This window comes from Pristis pectinata, chromosome 23 (genome assembly GCF_009764475.1).
Source record: "Pristis pectinata isolate sPriPec2 chromosome 23, sPriPec2.1.pri, whole genome shotgun sequence".
Taxonomy (NCBI): Eukaryota; Metazoa; Chordata; class Chondrichthyes; order Rhinopristiformes; family Pristidae; genus Pristis; species Pristis pectinata.
In genome coordinates this window covers 16261808-16282892 of record NC_067427.1, presented here as the reverse complement: position 1 = coordinate 16282892, position 21085 = coordinate 16261808, and the positions used below count along the sequence as shown (strand labels likewise).

At 39.3% G+C, this 21085-nt stretch overlaps 1 protein-coding gene across 2 annotated transcripts in view; it reads right to left on the bottom strand.

The window, feature by feature from the left end:
- The window catches only part of LOC127582005 (protein FAM102A-like), a 92709-nt gene extending 77911 nt beyond the window's left edge, over positions 1-14798 (bottom strand). For both annotated transcript variants that reach the window (XM_052036912.1, XM_052036913.1), the window contains exon 1: positions 14147-14798. In XM_052036912.1, coding sequence (XP_051892872.1) covers positions 14147-14292 — 146 coding nt within the window. In that variant the 5' untranslated portion in view covers positions 14293-14798. The remainder of the gene's footprint in view (positions 1-14146) is intronic.
- Between the last annotated feature and the right edge of the window lie 6287 nt (positions 14799-21085).

Here is a 21085-nt window from a genome sequence, read left to right as displayed (position 1 = left end):
AGCTCCAAGGGAAATTACAAAGCTGCTTAAAAGCATTATCAAAGAGGGATGAGGAGGATCCACTTTGTTGTCAGTGTTGAAGGAAAAAGTCAGCGTCCTTTCTGGAGATTAGTAAATATTATGAAGTAAATTAAAGAATATGACCTTTAGTATTACAGCCTAAATTTTTTACCCTATAAATACTGGTGTAGAGATAAGATGTGGCTGAAAGAATGATGTGGGAAAGAGGATCCACTTTGTAGAACACTGGCACAGAAGGGACTGTCATGGCTGGAAAAGTTTCTACCCAACAGTGGTCATACTGAAATGTGGTTGAAAGATATTTAGGACAAAGGACCAAATATATTGGGTTGTAAAATCTTTTGGAAAAGTAGAGGAAATGTTAGAGTGCAGAAGGCATTGCCTTAGTGACTGGTGTGATTTGATTCTCAGTGAAAGGAGAGAATACGAACACAGGTAATCAGGAAAGAGATTTTACAGGTAGCACTAATGGAGAAAAGATTTAGGAGTTAAGTGGGAGCTGTACATAGGTTTGGGTTTGATTGGGTAGAATATTGAGACCTGAAGTCAGAGTTGGAAAGCAGAGAAACAGGCCCTTCAGCCCACCACATCATGCCAACCATTTTGCTCATCTATAATAATCCCCTTTGCCTGCACTAGGTCTGTATCTGCTTATGCCTTGCCTTCTGCAAGGTTTCTTGAATGTAGTGAATGTATCTGACTCCACCAACTCCTCTGGCAGCAAATTCCAGACAATGAGGATTCTCTGTGAAAAACCTTGCCCGTCAAACCCCCTTTAAAACTCCTTCCTTTTAAGTCCTGATGAAAGGTCTCAACCTGAAACATCAACTGTTCATTTCCCTCCATAGACGCTCCCTGACCTGCTGCCTTTCTCCAGCATTTTGTGTGTTGCAATGGGATTAGATAATCAAGGTTAAAGGCAGTTTAAAATATAAATACTGGTGTAAAGATAAGATGTGGCTGAAAGAATGATGTGGGAAAGAGGATCCACTTTGTAGAACACTGGCACAGAAGGGACCGTCATGGCTGGAATAGCCCATTCAGTTAGGCTGAATGGCATATACCCAAAAAAAAGGCTCAAGTCTTAGCACACTACATTTATCTTTCACATCAATTTAATCATATTAAATCAGTAAGCAAACTCCACTCACAAACACATGCTTTTTACTGGTCAGAAAAACTGCATTTGAGCCAAAAAGTCCAATCACTATGTGGCTTGTTATTTTTTGAGAAAATGGTATAAAAGAGATTCAGAAGTTAAATAAAATTGTTGAGTGAGCCTTTTTTTAAACTAACTTTTGATTGAAGAAGAAATCAGTCCCATCAAAACTGACTCATTAACAAAGAATGCCATGACCTGATTTACCGAGAGAATAATATTTGCTACCATGGTAGTTGGAGCAAATGATACATATGCACTTAGGGAAGCTAAATGGATGAAGGAGAAGAATGTGCAGCAAGGATTAAATGAAATAGGATGGAGGAGGCTCAAATAGATTGTAAAAAGTTTATTGCATAGAAATTCATCCCAAATATTTGTGATACCATGTTCCACTTATTCAGATAAATGAAATAGTTCAAAATGCTTTCAAGAAAATTGCCCTATTATAGGAATTTTGGTTTCAGTTTTTGAATATAGTGAAAGGAAGACTATAATCAGAGCATGTACAAATAAATTTGGATTATGATCAAACAACTGACCAGAAACTGCACCAAGAATAGCAAATAGCTGCCTTGATAGGCTACAATTAGTTATTAGCCATAATCAATGCATAAAATAGAATAACTTCAGCATATTCAGGTAAAATTTTGTTCTAAAGATAGATTTGATAAAGAATTTTGTGATTATATATTTCCAGGCATTAAATAAATACATCACAGCAGATTTGAGAGGAAGCAACATCAACTTAAAATATGAAGATCCTGACTTTCAATCAACTAAAGCAAATTACCACTACAACGAAACATTGCAACAACACTAGCTAAGAAACTGAAGAATGCCACAGTCAGAAAGCAACATATAAGTTCACTGTAGGAAAGTTGAAACGTGTAAACACTACTCAGATCCTTCACACCAGATTACCAAATGAAAAGATTTTTCATCCAAGGAATTGGGGCAGAGGAGATAAAATAAAAAGAAAATAAAGTCAATAATAAATATTTAACCTGGAATACAAAGCATCCTTTTGGTAAAAAAAAATTTGCAGAATGCTTGGGAGGTTAAATAGCTCTGTCACTGTTTCCTACTGACATGTTATCTTTATTCTGCACCTGCTGTCCTGCAAGATTAGAGATAATCAATTCTGCACTATGTTGCATAAATTCCAAACCTGCTCCAATTCAAGCACATTCTAAAAACAAGCATAGAATGACATATTGGATAAAAACCAACAAATTAAAAAAGTACAAAAGCCAAGTCCCAGGGAGAAGAAAACATGCTGTATTTAAAGGGAAGCTTGCAAAATTTACTCTTCATTTAATTGAAAGCATAAAAACCTAGCTAAGTCTAAAATATAATATTCTTTGTTAGCTAAACTTGATAAGAGCAACCCAATAATTTTTAATAAGCCAAGATACCACTGAGAAGCTCTGTGTAAAAGGAATAGTGAAATACCTTTAAAGAGTCCCACCATTTGCAGGGACCAACTGTATTGACATGAGCCTGCAAGTTCAACAATATCAATGTTCATAACACATACCATCCCAAATTGCAATCCAAACTGATTCAGCAACAATCCTAAAGCAGAACACTTTATTTTGGAGAAAGCTATATAAAAAAAAATCACACCAATGACTCTTTCAATTTCACCCAGCTGCATGAAGAAAGTCTCTTGGCCAACCTTGAGTCAAGAGAAGGAAGTCAGTTTCCAAAAGTAAGGGATATTGTCAGCCTGATATCTTCTACAAACCTACAATCTGCTTGATTAAGCCTCTTAGCCAGTCTAGGAACATGGTTTAGCTAATAGCATGGGATCAGAAGAAAAGGCAACTAACATATTAAAAAAAAGATGTTATACTTCCTAAAGAGGACTCCCTCTGAATCAAATCCTCTCAAACTTTTAAATTAAAACTATTGTACACAACTCACTAGAATCCAAACTTGATCCTTTAATAAAAAGGCTAGTCTTGCTGGTAGTACTTATTTCAGGAATTGAATAAGCCCTGCCACTAGGGTTATGCATGTGTTTAAAAGTAAAGCAAGAACTCAGTTAATACTCCACCCAATTTCAAAAGTATCAAGTACCTTTGACTTAATACATTCAGGAACAAAGGAGATTTTAAATACAATAATTATAAACTACATTCAAACTCAAAATTCACAGGTGAAAAGCAAACACCCAAATCACTGAACCATCCAATTTCCCTCCACCCCAACTTCAATGCCTTTTTCAACTGCTGAAAAGCAATCAAAAATGTTCTGCATACAATTAAATTAGGTAATATTTTCTCAAGTGAAACTGGACTATTTTTCATTAATGGATATACAAGAGACTGCTGAAGCTATAACCTTTAGCAAAAATAAACTCCTGGAAGAACTATCAGTGGAGAGAAAGGGATGGTCAACATTTTGGGTCGAGACCATGCATCAGTACCTCAAAGAATATTACACAAACTTGTACTTCTCACCAATAAAGTAATACACATTTTTAAATTCAGGGACACAGACCAAAACTATTATTTTTTAAAATGTCTACATTTTACTATGTAATTATTCCAGATCAACGCTGTAACCTAAGTACACTCAGTTTATAATGTTGAACTGGAACCAGTTCTATAATGTTGAATCAAATATCATGACTTAGGAAAGGTATGCGGTGTTGGACAATCTGAAACATGTGGAGGTTGTATTCAGCATTATAGATGTGGGGGAACCCTGTGAATGTGATACATTTGGATTTTAAAGCACTTATGAAGCTCCCACTCAGAAGGTTAACATACACAACGATACCATGTAGGTTTGGAGGTTATACACTAACCAGGTTGAGAATTGGATAATAGACAGAAAATAGTTGAAGACAGGACATGTTTAGGTTAGCTGGCTATTTGAGAAAGTACCTCATGGATCGGTGCTTGGGTCCTCAGCAGTAAGCATCAACTACTAGAATGAAGGGACCAAAGATTGAAGTTCGACGATGATATAAAGCCAGACACAAAAGCAAAGACACGACACAGTAAGGCTCCACAAGGAGATAGGATTATATATAGAGAGCTATGAAATCATCCATTTTGACAGGAATAAGCAGAATATACTTTAAAAAGCAGATATTGGGAGGAATCTGGATGTCCTTGTATACAGACCACAGAAGGTTAACATTCAGGTAACAGCAGGCAATTAGAAAAACAAATGGCATATTGGCACAACCATATGGAATCTTGGTAAGAACACAACCCAAGTGCTCTGTGCACCCCTGCCTTCCTTCTATAAGGAATGAATAATGTGCTTAACTGGCACATTTAGCGTATATAACCTTTGTATGAGCAGGATTCTCCAACAGCGTTTCCCTATATAATGGTTGGTGGGTTTTGGGCTAGACCTCAGCTTTGGGTGGCATAGTTCTGGGGCTGGGGGGTGGGGAAAGGATAGGTGAACAAGGGCACAGAGAGGGAAAAGGATAAGGTGATTGGAAATCAAGGAGCAATCTTGAGTGGTCAGTAACCAGAGAGTGAGGGAAGGAGCTGAGAAGGAAAGAGGCAATTGGAGAGCAGAGGGGGAAGGGACCAAAGCAGCAGAGAGATAAATGGGGTTAGTTATGGGGATACTAAGGGAGGGGATTAGGGTATGAGAAAGAGGTCGTGAGCAAGATGAATGCATTCGTGCGAGTGTTATCAAAGTGCCGTTTGTGTTTTTGTGTCCACTTAAGTATGCATGTTGCTGTGTGGATTGGTAGGTTAATTGGCAGCTGTAAATGACCTTGGCTGTAGCTGAGTGGTAGACTCAGGGGAGAGTTGCAAGAACGTAGGAAGTATAAAAAATAGGATTAATATGATTAGTGAAAATTGGGTGTTTGATGGTCAGCATGGACTCAGTGGGCTGAAGGGCCTGTTCCCATGCTGTATCTCTGTTCCCATGCTGTATCTCTCCATGACTTAAGTCCGTACAGCAGAGCTTGGTCAGCAATTGTCTTAGATTTCCTTTGCATTGGATCAAGACGTCGTTCCCTCAAGAATGTGTCGTGGCTAACATGCAAATGCCAACCCAGGTTAAGAGAATTCACACACTGGCATCTTCCAATGAGAACAGGTTTGGAAGTAAGTCATCCTTGACCCAGAGGGACTGCCCATGAAAAAGAAACACTCATTATTTGAATTGCTTTGTTTTGGGCTTAAATGACTAAATTACAAGGCTATGAACTTGTGGAGAAAAGGTTAATGGAGGTCAGAGCACAAATGGCATCTTTCACAAAAAGGAGAAACTTGTCTTTTTTTTTTAAAAGGAATACTGCATAATGTTTAGAACCTGATTTTATCCCATCCTTGAGTTTTAATTTGATAAAACTTCAGGAAACCATATTTGTTTTACTCTGCTCTGTTTCTGAACTTCACTCCAATTATCCATTACATAAAAATAAGTAATCCAACCTCTAGCAGAGATTATTATGCTGGAAATTACTTTGTGATGGGGAGGGAGATTTTTGTTTCTACTTGCTTTTGACACAAGTCACTAACCTTGTTGATATGTGGGACTAACAATTATAAATGTAGCTTTGAATTCTGTCCAGAATAATTTTCCTGTTAACAATGTAAACTGTCCCACTCTGGTCACAAAATGATGTTTGTTGGGTCCAATTATTCCTGCTACTGCTGACAAATTTTTGACAATGTGTACATAGACAAAGTAATCTAAAAAGGTAGTAATCACCAAAAGAATCAGGAATATGAAGATTTTTCTATGACTGAGTGGTCAGATCAAGATAATCTAACAGTGAGTAGTTGATCACTGACTGATCATTCGAACTTCAATTCCTTCAGCTCCAAATTCAGTCAATTCACAGTTAGCAATGGAAGTAAAAGCGAACACTGCAATTTTGGTGAACTTGAGGACCTTTTAATCCTCACCCTTGATTCTGAGGAACTGCCCACAGAAGAAAAAGACAGTCAAACTGCACCATCAATAAAGCAACATTCATAAAATTTGTGACACAAGTGGCCCACACTATGATACCCTCCCATATTTTGTTGTCTCTTCATCATTGGAGGGTTTGAATCCTGGAACTCCCTGACCAACACTAGGTCTGAAACAGATCAAGACAGCACCTCGTCATCATTTCTCAAGATAAATGCTAATTGTGTGCTCATCCTATTAATGAGCAAACAAACAAAATAGAATGTAGCAGCTCACCAAAGCTTTACATTCCATTCAAAAATGCAACCTCTACATCCTCGAATGCCAAGAGCAGCAAGCTCATGGAAACACTACCCTACAGGTCACAAAGTTCGCCAATTTGTAAATGTATCACTGTTCCATCACTGTCACTGAATTCCATTTCAAGAACTCCAACCCAACAACTTTATGAAAGTATTCTTACCACATGGACAGCAGTTATTCAAGATGACTCTCCACCATCTTCTCAAATAAGGACACGCAATAAAAAGCTGATTTTGTCTGCCATATCCTGTTAATGACTCAAAACAGACTGTAGTCCATCAGATTTTTGCCCTTCCTTCTCAACCTATCCACACCACATAAACAATCATACTAACATTATGCTGCAGAAGGGAATAAAATCTGATGAGGCAGGAAATTTACAAGTTTCCTTTTGGAAGGAAACTTAAACCTGAATAACGTGTTTTCATAACAAAATGCAAAGCATGATATTATGATATTACCTGGACCCGTAACTAGCCTCATTCAACATTAGCACAATTACTAGAGTAGATACTTGTTCGTCATTTGATTCTCACGGGGAAACAGTCAGGCTGCAAATGGGGCAAAAAAAATATTATGTATTTTGTTCATCCATCCCTAGCAAGAATCCCCCTTGAATTGATCCCAAGCTAATCAAAATTGTTCTCCCCCCCTCCCCCCACAGACGTTACTACCAAAGCAAATTAAGTGCACCATTTCTTGGAGGAGGAAATTAGGCACCTACCACTCAAACTCTCAATGCTATACCTTTCTAATTTCATCTGTCAAAGGGAAACAAACCAGCAGAGAAGCTTTGTTAGGATGGGTTCAATGTCCCTGGATGCTATAACTTGCTGGAAGCATTCTTTATCATATTTGGCAACATATATATCACAGCAAATAGATGTCCAGTCCAATTTCTGCATACTTCATCAATTAAATTGGAACACTAAATGAGCATTACCCTGAAGAAAGCTTGGTAAAAATAGGAAAAAGTTATTCGTGAATATAGATAACAGCTTATTTGTTTAAACAAACCAGATTTAATATAATCAAGCTTGCAGCATTTTCCTTTCTCACAAGATGGAGGAAACTTTGTCTAAACTTAAGATTCAACAAATTCAAACTTAAATTGTTTGCAATGAAACACAGCAGATGACTGCAAGTTTAAGTTTTATAAAAATGAAAAACCTGTATTAAGAATGTAATTAATTCCAGATCCAAAATCTGATAGAACTCAATCTGTCAAATTCATTTGACAGCACTGATATTGCAATTAATTATTTGACTCTTTTATCTAGATTAATATTAAACAAAAAAGTTCTAAAATTGAGTCATTGAACAAACTGTACTTGTGTACATAGTGCAAGCAGCTTTGTTACTCACAATTAAATGGCATTTCCAATCATTTGAGATGTTCATAGACTAACACACCCACACATAAAACCACAGACCAAATAGCAGCTATCACTGCTTTCAGAGCTAACTACTGCAGCACTAATAAGTATGCAATGACTGAGCATGTACAAATGATAACTAAGTACTTTCTAGCAGTTCACCTGAAAATAAGCTTTAAAAAAAAATTGTGGCAAGGATATTCTACACTTGTCACTGGATGTAACGAGCCACTGTCATAAAGGGGGATTACGGAAATGCAAAGCTTCTGAAGCAAAAGCTGCTCTCAGCAATTCTTTGCTTTTCCTTTTGTGGTGCAAAAGTCACAGACTAGGATGATGATTTGATTGATATTTCACTTTGGAACCAAGAGCTAATATCAGCAAACACACAGGTATATGAAGCAACAATTGTTCTCTCAAAACCTTGGGCTAGCAACAGGAAATTGAATAGGCCTTGCTACATTTCCTATTCGGATGACACGTCAAGACTGAACTCAGTTTACCTCCTTCCTCCGCAAGCCTAAATGAGTAGCCTCCCCGTTCTCATTCAGTAAACTCATGTTCAAAGACAAAATGACAATTTGAGCACAAGGCTGCAGAAATGAGTCAGCACAAGAGAAACTAGAGAAGGTAGAAAGAAAATTAATAGATTTTTTGTGCATGAAGTGGTTTGACAAGGATAACAATCTACAGAATAGTCATTGCAGTCCAGACACGTTTATTGAATCTTATGAAGTGCAGGGGTTTTTGAAGCATCATAATAACTAAGGAATTTTAGATGTCAAAAATGTACACAATGATAACACATCATGAAGAGACATTTCATCTCATCTTTTACCTCAAGTGCTGTGCTAAAAGACCACAAGCATTACAAGGTATTGCTCATCCAAAATGAAATTTCAGATTTTTTAAATTATGAAAAATAAAGTTAAACAGAAACAAAACCCTGCAAACCAAAAGCCAAAGCATATTACTAACCATCCATTAGCAAAGGAAAGCGGATGTGACATTCACAAGGTCTGTGATCATGAAACCTATCAACGGAAAGATAATCTACTTTAAAATAAATCAGTATACAAAAATAGATTAAAGGACATCTGAGCACAATTCTAAACAAATTATTCTAATCTTTCATTGATTACTGCTAAAGCCAGGATTTAAGACTGTACACAAAATTGAGTTGTATATGAAAAATTCATTCACTTTCCAGTTATTCTCAGGCTGCAGCTGACACTGACAGACCCATATTGAGGCAGGCCAGAATGATTAAATGAAGGATTGTGGTTAACTAGGCTATTTGAGAGGGTATGAGGCTTCAGACAAGGAATATTGACTGAAGTGATGTGTGGGCCAGAATGGGTAGAAATGTGAAGTTTTGTTCCTCATAAGAAATTAGTGAACTAGTTGGTATTTTGGTGATAATGCAGCAGCTTTCATGATCATTTGCTTTCTGCTGCCATGTGGGGGTTGAGACTCAGGACCTTCCACTTTGATGGTTCAGTACTTTAGCACCTGCTTGATGTTGAAAATGTTTCAGGAAAAAAAACTTTAGAAATTAGGACTCAAACACATGAAAAATTATATGGATCCTTAAAATGCTTTAATAAAACCAGATATAATAACATGCAACTGTAAACAGACAAGCACAGATGTAAAGGTCAAGAATTTAAAGGATCATGCAAGAAAAAGATTTATATAGTAATTTCCACAACCCACAATGCCCCAAAGCACTTTTATAACATTGAAGTGTAGTCACCATCTTAATGTAGGAAATATTTTTCATAAATACTAGCATACAGAGTAACTGTTACATAGAACATACTTCAAACAAAAGCAGTGAAATTTGAAGAACAGGTATGAACCAAATCACTTTTACAAGACAAAACAATCCCTGTTCTCCTGTAGCCAGAGGAAGAGATGACTGCAGTTGTCAATGGGAAAGGGAGCACCAAGCAATACTTGTACAGAGGAGATGCAAGGATAGATTGTTTTTCTACAGTCTAGCCTAATTACTTCTATGAATCACAATATATTTCAGCATATTACTTCCTCAGCTGACTAAAGTGGTGTCCTAGATGGTCAAGATATATCTGTGGGAGAAGTGGGTTTAGTCTGAATATTTTCTCCTCCTATATTTGTTTCCTTATTGTTTCATCTGTAATTCTATAGCATTTACAATATTCGTGAAAACATACAATCAGAATGAGTTAACAACAAATAAAGATTGTGCAGAGATAATGGCTCCTGTGGCAGAGTCCAAAAACTATTATACAGCTCAGCTGATTTGACAATGAATGTAGTGGGGAAAGACAAAATATTAATGTGACAGACCACCTCCCCAACAGCTTCACAGAATTCATTCAGTTAGGCATCACCAGTATTAATGCTAATTTGGATATATTAAAAAAAACACAATCCAAGTACACAAAAACTTGATTCCCCAAGCAGCCCAGCAATAAGTATTTCACATAACCATTCACCCCAACAATTTTATATACTCTAAAGAAATGCCTGATATAGTAACAGCAAAAGAGGAGAATCATTTAAAGTTTTCAGCATATGTAATGTTGGCAATAACCTGCTGTGCCATCTATTTTATACCAAAAGGCATTCTCTTAGAGTCATGAAATGTAGTAATTGTGGAATCAAAAGCAACATACGAGCTTACAAAACTAAAGACAAAAATCTTGAAGTCAGTGTGTGAAAATATTAACACAACTGGCAATTTCAATGTTACTGTGATGGCCAATATACTTTCTCCTTGCAGGATGGGTCAAAAAAAGATTTAAAATTTCAAAGGATTATCCATCATCGTTCAGCATTCTAACAGTTATATAAAGGACCATCAGCAGTGAAAGTACCCATTCTTATCCTCAAAGGAAAGAATGTTGAAAAGCAAGACTATTAAAATGCCTTCACAGAATATATGGAGAGAAGAAAAAGTAACAACATAATACAGAAGGATAAAAATACAGCAGCACATCCTAGTGAATTCAGCAAATAAGTGACTGCACCACTCAGTTGCTTCATCACTAAGTAGAAGATCTATTGATGCAAGGTTTGATGCTGAATTTCAACCAGAGAGCCATTCTGAAGCAAATGTGTGCCACTTTGTGAAAGCACTGTGCTGCCAGGCGATATCACCATTCAGATGGAACGATAAAGCAAGGCCCCACCTGCCACGCTGGGTGGTCATAAAAATTCCTGCGGCCCTGTTTCCCAAAACAAATCATGTGGCCATTGTCAGGTTGCTGTGATGGGACTTTCCCATGCAACCCATTTTAGAAGTATTAGTACAATTAAAATAGTTACAAGTCTAAAAAAAAGTAAAAATACAGGTGACCCATGTTACGGAAAGGGTTGTGTTCCTATAAAATGGATCGTATCATGAAACTGCAACTTCTGCACACTTGTCAAGAAATGAGAGTTGGGGGTAAAAAAAACATTTACTTTTCTTTCACAAATTCCAAGAGCAAATGTTATTTCCTACCTCAAATTTTTGGGTAGTGATTTGTGAAGGGCAAATTTGTTACCTGCACGACCATAACGCATGGGTTGGTTACCTGTAGAGTTTTCCAACACAGTACAGGTTCACCACCATCTGCGACATGCTGACACTTTGAACAGACAATATCACTTTCTGCTTCCATACCACAAATTTGCTTCAAATAAGAATGTACACATGCACCACACCCCTATCAACAATTCAACATCATTTGTCCAATGATGGAACGATTGCTGACAACCAAATTTTTCATTTGATAGCTCAGTGAAAAGAGCTGCACCACTGAGCTGTTCGTTCAGTCATCAACAAGAAAATTCAAAATGATAAAACAAAACCAAAATGAATGACCAAAGGATTGCTGTTTAAAAAAAACCCAAGTTCCCTATATTTAATAGGGCATGCATATAAGACAGTTCAGCAATAACCCAAGCTCTCCTCAAAATCTGTGTTCTGGAGCAGAGTATAAAAAAAGCAGTCAAAGGCAACTGCAAGATTAATACTGAATATTAATTGCACAAGGCAAATGAGCTTAATTCACCAGGTAATGTTTGAATTCAAACAAAAATTAAATACTGAATTTCAAAAGAATACAAGAATGAAAGTTAGTTCAAAAGTGCAGACTTGATCAAACATTAACAGATTCAAGGACAATGCACATACATAGCAGATGTGAAGATAAACATGGATGTGCTTCAGCGAGCCCAACTCTCATTTTCTATAAAAGGAAAAGGAAACAGCAATGTTTGCAGCAGCACATATTGGTGAAATTAGCCTGGAATCATCTTCTGAAGACAAGTGAAGGAAGTAAATGCTTCCATGAGCGTGAAATAGACCTTTAACCAGAAGGTCGCAGATTTGTTTGCAAATGTGCCAAGTGGGCTAGGTGGCAATGATGGGCACTATAACTGGCTTTACCATACAGAAAATAGGCAAGGAAATAAATCAGTCAGGATCAATATGCACACCTTCAATATTCCGACCGAAGTGTAACAAGTGGTCTCTTGGGAACAAAAGAGGGGGTGAAATGTTTACATCTAACTAAGCCAAAACAAACAAGAAAACTGTGACCTTGAAGATCTTCACAATCAACTTTGTACCCATTACCTGCCAGTTGACACCAAATCCAGCACATGGTCCAACATGCACAACAACAATCCATCAGGCTCAACTGGTTTCTGGTCTTTATGATATATATGAATCTCCTCCCAGCTTTGACATCTCACCTCATAAGCAGGACTTGTTACTCTTTTCTCACTTGTGTACTTATTTAGCTTTCCCTTAAAAGCATCAATGTCATTTGTTTCAACTAATCCATGTGATAGCTAGTTCCAAATTTTCACTGCACTCTAGCTAAAGAAAGCTCTACTGAATCTCCTTTTGGATTTGTTAGTGACATCGTTGTATCTATTGTCCCCTGTAAGTTTCCTCACACAAACATCTGTCTCTTCTCAGTCAAATCTTAAAAACCCTTATCAATCATCTGTCAGCTATCTTAACTACACAAGTGGAAGAACTTGTGATCAGCCCCAAATTCCTTTTTAATACAGATTGCATTCCCATTATTCTATGGTGTAATTCTCCAAGTTGACCTTAAAAATCTTATTTTCCTGAATAACATCATCTTCCAGATATCACTTCTAAGACAGAAAATATCAAGTCTTCCACTATTTTGTTCAATACTACATCCTTCAACATCTTAATCAATTTTACAGTTTTCACTGCCTAGCCTGTTTGAATTTCTTATGTCTTAGTGAACAGAACTAAAATGTACCTAAGTGGTTTGACCAGAGTATGGCCTGCTCTTAATACAACTTCTCTAGACTTCAGATTCTGTTCTGGCTGCTTGACTCAACATTCAACTTGCTTTGTCATAGAGTCATACAACACAGAAACAGGCCCTTCAGCCTGCCATGTCCATGCTGTCCATCAAGTACCCATCTATATTAACCCGATTTACCAGCAAATTGGTCCATAGCCTTCTATGCCTTGTCGATTCAAGAGTTCTTAAAAGATTCAATGCTTCTTAAAAGTAGTGCATCTCTGTCTCCACCACCTCCTCAGGCAGCGCATTCCAGATTTCAACCACTTTCTGGGTGAAAAAGTTCTTCAGATCCCCTCAAAACCTCTTACCCTAAACATATGCCTTTTAGTGCTAGATACCTCTGCTATGGATAAAGGTTTCCTCCTCTCTACCCTTTCCATACCTCTTATAATTATGTTTACATCAATCAGGACCCTCTCCTCAGCCTCCCCAACTTGAAGGAAACCAAACCTAACCTTTCCAGTCTCGCCTCAGAATTGAAACACTCTACTCCAAGCAATGTCCTGGTGAAGATTTTTGTTAATTGCTGATGCAGTGACTAACTGTGCCAATATCAAGGCCACATAAACAACTAAATTGCAAAATAAAAGTTAGGTTTTCAGTGTGAAAGACAAGAGGCTCGAGTGAAGCATAAATGCCAGTGTGGACTGATCATGCCCAATGTCAGTCTCTTGACCCTATATCCTATTTTAGTTTGCCTCTGGTCACATCTTCGAATACAACTCACCATATAGCCACGTACAAGGTTAGAGTCTTGTAATATCACTCAAGTCTTCCACAAAATTAAAATCAAGGATATTGTTACTACATTAAAGCATCTGGTATTCCAAACAACGCTAGAAGTCAAGTGGGAGCCACAGGAGAGCTGTGTATCAAAAACAAAATTTATCTTTCCCAATAACCTATTTTCTTGACTTCCCCCAACTTTAAAGAGCGCTGTCTGCCTCTTAGTAAGATTCGACTAGCTTTCCCCACTAATCCACTGACAAACAAGCTTCAGGAATACAGTTCTTCTTCCTTTGCTCTAGGATTGCCCTCGGGTTGCGGAACCTTACCTGGATGAAAGCTGGGTGAAATCCCCTCCATCCAAGAGGCGGATCTTACAGAAAAGCACACCGTTGACGAAGGGGACGGCGGCCAGCTCCTCCAAGCTGAAGCTGGTCTGGAACTTGAATTTCTTCTTCTTCATTATGAAAGCCATGGGCGGACGGTCGATCTCCCACGATCCGTTTATCTTCCCCCCCCCCTCCCCCAAAGGCGTCCCGTTACCCAGTCACGGTCCGAGAACTTGGCAACCCAAAGGAAGGAGGTGGGCAAGAGGCGCGCTGGTCAAAAAGCGAACGGCCGCGGAGGCTGAAGGCCGGTACGGAGCCCGGGTCTGCGAGACTGGAGCGAAAATCAGGTGCGGTTACCCAGGGGTCGGCGCTGGGCCCACAGCGGTCTTCCTCGAAGCAGGGCATCGGCGCAGAGTAGGGCTGACATCGTCCTCACCGCATCCAGGCGGCTAACCGGCGCTCTGCCTACGCCACGGAGGTCGCTGGTGTCCGGCGGCTGCTGCCTGCGGCCGGTGAATGAGGGAGGGTAGTTTTAACCCTCCCTCCCCGCTCCGCGAGCGCTGCTTGAATCCCTTACCCCCTCTTCACACCATCTGCCGGCGCTCTCCCCACCTCCTGTCAGCACCCACCCAGCCTCAGCCTCGACAACCGCACTCCAACAGGACCAGCCCACTCCTTCCACCCACTCCCCGTCACTCCAATGAAAGCGCGCCGCCCATTGGCCGGAGGGGCGGGATTACTCACGACCATCATGACTGGCTCTGGCTCGGCCCATCCAAACAATACTGATTGGCAAGTAAGCTCATCGCAGTATGAAACGAAATATTTCATTGGACCAAATTCCGATCAAAGATACAAGGCTCATCTGGATTGGCTGAAACGTAAACGTTTCCAGCGAAAACATCGCTAATAGATTTAAAGGCGGCTGAAACTGTGCCGAATAGCTGTAATGGTTGATTGGTTATGTCACGTCTCTACCTGATTGGTTAACTTAAGTTCATATCTGATTGGTTTATTTAATGACCCTGTCGGAGTCGGAGCAATGCCTATTCGCTCCTTATTGTGAGGCCAAGATATCAAGAAACGTAATTGGCTTCTTGTTTATTGTTTACTCCGTGTTTATAATATTTAGGCGTAGCTGATAGGCCACTGATATACATCCTTTTAGAGTTCTTTAGCATTGAGTCCACATGTTTAACAGCAGACATTTTGCTATTTCCAAAAGCTGAAGAAACAGGTGAACCAAAGGAAAAGACAGTGGATAGAATTACATTAATATCTCGCTCAGGGTACGAGAGCGTCAGTGGGATCAACGCTAATAGAGAGAGAGATGCTTTACTGATGCTGGGATTCTGGCGCGAATCCAGTGGCTTGTGGAGAGCCTAAGTGTGGGGGACTGGTGTTGGGGGGGGCTGGGGCGAGTGGCGTGGTCTCTTGGTGCTGATGTGCGTCTTGGTTGACACGGTGAGTTTGGGTCATTATTGGGGACCAGCAGCACCTGTTCCAGTTTGGATGTGATGGAAACTGCTGGCTCCCGAGCTCCGAAGGGATGGCAGCAACTTTCGTCACCTCCGACAGGAGGTAAGCGTGCTATCTTTGTAAAAGTAAAACTTGGTAAGCGGGGCAGGCAGCTCTCGCGGAGGGGTGAAAGAATAAAGTAAATATATAAATTGAGAGGAAAAAATGGATTATAGAAATTTACAGTTCATAAGGAGGACATTCAAATAATTGCATTCATGCCAGCCAAAAAAAATCTTAAAGCTAATCCTACTCAGAAGTGGAGATTTTTGCTGATGATTCCACAATGTTCAATTTCATTTGCAACTTTTCAGCAGACGAAGTAATCCATGTCTGCATGCAGCAAAACCTGAACAACATTCTTTTGGGAGCTATGTGACAAATAGCATTTGTGCTACAAAAGTGCCAGCAATAACCAATGGGAGAATATGACCACCAAGGCTTGCAATTCAATGGCATTAATGTCACTGAGCCCACTGCCATCAGCATCTTGGGGTCACCATTGACCAGAAACACAATTGGATTAGCTGTATCGATGTCTACAAGAGGGTCAGGGGCTGGGTATCCTGTGGTAAGTCATTCATCATTTGACATCAAAACCATCTACAGGGCACAAGTCAGGAGTCTGATGAAATACCCTTTACATGTCTGGAGCACAACACGATCCAGTGCAAAGCAGCCTGCTCAATTGGTACACCCTCAACCACCTGAAACATTCATTCCCTCCATCACTGGCAGCGGTGTGTACCATCTCCAAAATCCACTGTAGTTACTCACCTGGGCTATTTTGACAGCATCTTCCAAATCTGCAACTTCCTGTCTCAAGGAAGGAAAAGAGCTTCAGGTGCATGAGAACACCTCCATTTGCACGTTCCCCTCCAACTCGCACAACATCCTAATATGGAAAACTGCCTCTGGTCTTTTCATAGAACCATACCATACCATAGAACCATACAGCACAATTTTAGACCTGGCAACAGCTTTTATTGTTGCCGGGTCTAAATCCTGGACCTCCCTACCCAACAATCCTGGGTGGAAACTATCATCAGAAGAACTGAGGCAGTTCAAGAAGCCAACTTACTGTCACCTTCTCTGGGACAATTAGGGATGGGTGATAATAGCTGACCTTGACAGCATGCCCACATCCTGAAAAATGCATATTTTAAAAGAAATTCCTGAACTCTCAATCCACGTACCATATGTTACAGCTCTTCAAGTACTCATCTAAGTACTTTTCAAATGTGGTGCAGGTTCCTGCACCACTAATTCAGGTAGTGAAAGTGGCATCCAGGGTGTTGAGTGGACTAGGGTGTCAAAGGGGGAAAGGTCTTTTTGGAATGCTGAAAGAGGTGAGAGGCAGTGAAATAAAGATTAATTCATTGCAAGCACAGTGAAGTCAGGAACTTGGATTGTGTGCAAGTTATTCAGTCTGAATCCCGAGATTTTTTTCACCCCCTCTTCCCACCCTAGCTCCCCAACTACTTTCCCACCCCACAACACCTGTTCAGTTTCGTCACAATGAACAAATATTTTGTTATTACTTTCCTGGTAAAAGACACAAAAAGTATTCCAATAATTACAGAAAATGAGGAAGCAAATGGGAAGGAGAAATTTAAAACAATCATTTAATAAGGTGCCATATATAATGTTACCACACATAAGGTTACCACACAAGATGAGGGCTAATGGCATTGGCATGGACAGGATTGGCTATCCAACGGAAGAGAGCGAATGGGAAAAAATGGATTACTTTCAGGTTGGCAGGCTTTAACTGGTGGAGTGCCACAGGAATCAGTGCATGGCCTCAGCTACTTAAAATCTCTATGAAGAACTTGGATGAATGGACCAAGTATATTGTAGCCAAATTTTATGATAATGCAAAAAAAAGGTGGGAAAACAAGTTGTGAGGAGGGCACAATGAGTCATTAAAGATTAAGTGACTGGACAGAAGTTTGTCAGGTGGAGTATAATGTTGGGAAATCTGAGGTTATGCACTTTCTTGAGGAAAAAATAGAAAAACAAACTATATCATGTTTAAACTTGGAAAAAATTAGGAGTGGTACTGTTGATCCTTCGCTTAAATTTGAAGATATTTGGAGTCCATTTATTCAATATTTTCACACGATGTAGATCCCCTTTCAATAATTCTCCAATTTAGAGGAATGGAGTTGACGACTTAATATTGCTCTGTTTCTACTGAGAAATTTTAGTCCAGTCTTTTTTTTCTTCTTTTTTGTTCTTTTTGAAATTTTTCTGTTTAGTTTGGTTTGATATATTGTTTATAATTTTTCTTATTGATTTGGGGATTTTTTTTTCTCTTTCTTTTCTTTTATATATATACAAGAAATCTTTTTCTTTCCTTTCTTTTATATTATATTCATTTACTAAGAGATCGAGGGATCTACAGATTTTAAAAAATATTTTATTGTTCTTTATGATTAACTATGTCAGGATTGTTCTCCTGATCCCTTTGTATTACATGTACAGTCATTGATGTTATATATTAATCTGTATTAATTTGGAAACTAATAAAAAGATTGAAAAAGAAAAGAAAGAAAGAAAAACATAATATTGATTAAATGGAGCGAGACTGCAGAATGCTGCTGTACAGAGGGATCTAGGTGTCCTCGTCCATGAAACACAGAAAGTTAGCACATAATTACAGCAAGTAAATAGGAAGACAAGTAAATGTTGGCCTTTATTGCAATGGGTATGGAATAATAAAATTACAGCAGTAAAGGACATTAGTGAGACTACATCTGGGGTAGAGTCATAGAGTAATACAGCACAGAAACATGCCCTTCGGCCTAGCTCATCCATGCTGACCAAGGTGTCTATCTAAACTTGTCCTATTTGCCTGTGTTTGGCCCATTATCCCTCTAAATCTTTCCTATCCATGTACCTATCCAACTCCCTCTTAAATGTTGTTATTGTACCTGCCTCAACCACTTCCTCTTGCAGCTCATTCCATATACCCACCACTCTTTTGCATAAAGGAGTTACCCCTCAAGTCCCTTTTAAATCTCACTCCTCTCACCTTAAACCTATACCCTTGAATTTTTGATTCCCTTTCCCTGGAAAAAAGACTGTGTGTAATCACCCTATCTACGCCCTACATGATTTTATACACCTCTATAAATTCACCCCTCAATCTCCTATGCTCTGAGGAATAAAGTCATAGCCTGCCCAACCTCTCCCCTCAGGTCAGGCCCTCAAGTTCTGGAAACATTCTGGTTGCACTCTTTCCAGCTTAATGACATCTTTCTTTTAACAGGGTAACCAAAACTGTATATAATACTCCAGGTGTGGCCTCACCTTGTCCAATTGCAACATAATATCCCAACTCCTATACTCTACCCTGGATTGACTTCACAAAATGCAGCACCTCGCATCTGGATTGAATGCCATTTGTTCTGATATTCTTATTTAAGGAGAGATATACTTGCATAGGAGGCAGTTCAGAGAAGGTTCACTAGATTGATTATTGGGATGAGGAGGTTGTCTTGTGAGGAAAATTTAAGTAAGTTATAACAATGTTAGAAGTTAGAAGAATGAAAGATGATCTTACTGAAACATGTAGGTTTCTGAGGAGGCTTGTCAGAGTGGATATTTCCCCTCATAAGGAAATCGAGAACTAGAGGACATAGTTTCAGAATAACAGATCACCAATTTATGATAGATGAGGATTAAGTTCTTCTCCCAGAGGGTTGTGAATCTTTGAATTCTCTATCCCAGACAACTGTGGAGTCCAAGTCATTAAATACATTCAAAGCTGAAATAGAAGAATTTTTGGACTATAGGGGAATCAAGGGTTATGAGGAGAGAGGAAAGTGGAGGTGAGGCCAAGATCAGATCAGCCAAGATCACATTGAATGGAGGAGCAGACTAGGGTGGGTGGCTTTTTGCTACTCATGTCTCCTGTGTTCTTGCGTTCATCTCTTTTGAAAGAAATGACTGATCCTTTAATACTCTGCCAAGCAAGAACTCCAGATGTGCAGACAACAGGTTTTTAAATTGGCTCCATCGATTTGAGCATGCCCAAGGTCATTTGAATCTGTATTCTATAATCCGTATATTTTTACTCTCTCAGAATAGGAATTTTCTTTAACAATGGCACTGTTTGGGTATTTAACAGTGGGTTTTGGAAGATCACCAAGGGGCCTTAAGTGTGTATTAATATTGTTAGGGATCACCACCAGAGAAGTTAATTACTGCTTTTGTTTACAGAAACCAGCCTAATCTTTCCTTAATCTAAACAAACTGCTAGAGGAACTCTGCGGGTCAGACAGCATCCATGGCGGGAAATAGACAGTCGACATTAAGGGTCTCAACCTGAAACGTCGACAGTCCATTTCCCACCACAGATGCTTCTGGCCCACTGAGTCCCTCCAGCAATTTGGTTTTTGCTCAGATTCCAGCATCTGCAGTCTCTCGTGTCAAGCAACCAAACCTGATAATTCCCCGGCACTACAATTCTATCGTCAGCATGTGTTAGAACAACTCTGGTTAGCACATTCACCCATAGATCAGACAGGGCTCATTGGGTAACATTTTCTGCTGCTCAGTACTGTTACAACAACTTGAGTGCATAACTCCAGTGCACACACTCAAGCACATTCTATTTAAGGTGCTAGTGTGTGGATGAAATTTTAAATCAAAGTCCCATCTGCCTTCGCAGGGGGTGATAAAAAAATTCCTGGTAGTACTTGAGGAATAACAGTTCTCCCCAGTGTCCTGAGATCAGTCACTAAATAAAACTGAAAATCTGGTCACTTGATTGCTGCTCGTAGGACCTTGTTTTACACAAAGTGACTGATGTATTTCCTATGGCTGGAATAGTGGCTACACTTTAATGAGTCCTCAGTTGACCTTGGGATGACCTGATGTTAAAATAAGCATGATATAAATGCAAGTTGTCTTTCTTTTCTGTGTTCTTGCACACATTTTGCATCAAGGCACAGTCATTCATCCCATTATGGTGCTTATGGTCCTCATGAGCCTCCTCCTACCCTTCTTCATCTTATCTCTTTGGCACCTTTTTCACTTTCTTTGTGACATGTCCAAACTATGAAGGGAGATTTTCCACTGACCTGGACAATTGCAGTTCCAATACTCAAGAAGCTTGACACCATCTTAAACAATAGTTTCTTCACCATTAGTGCACAGTCACTGTGCACTAATGGTGAAGAAACTATGTGCTGCCTTCAAAATGTACGACGGTAACTCACCAAGGCCTCTTCGACAGGAACTCCCTGACCCAAGGACTAAGGCAGCTGGTGCTGAGTAACAATATCACTGCAATTTGCCCTCCAAGCAGCCCGCTATCATGATTTTGAAATATATTGCTGTTCCTTCCTTGTTGCTGGGTTTAAATCCTGGACACCATTATAAAGCAACGCTCTAGGAGTTTCTTCATCAGAA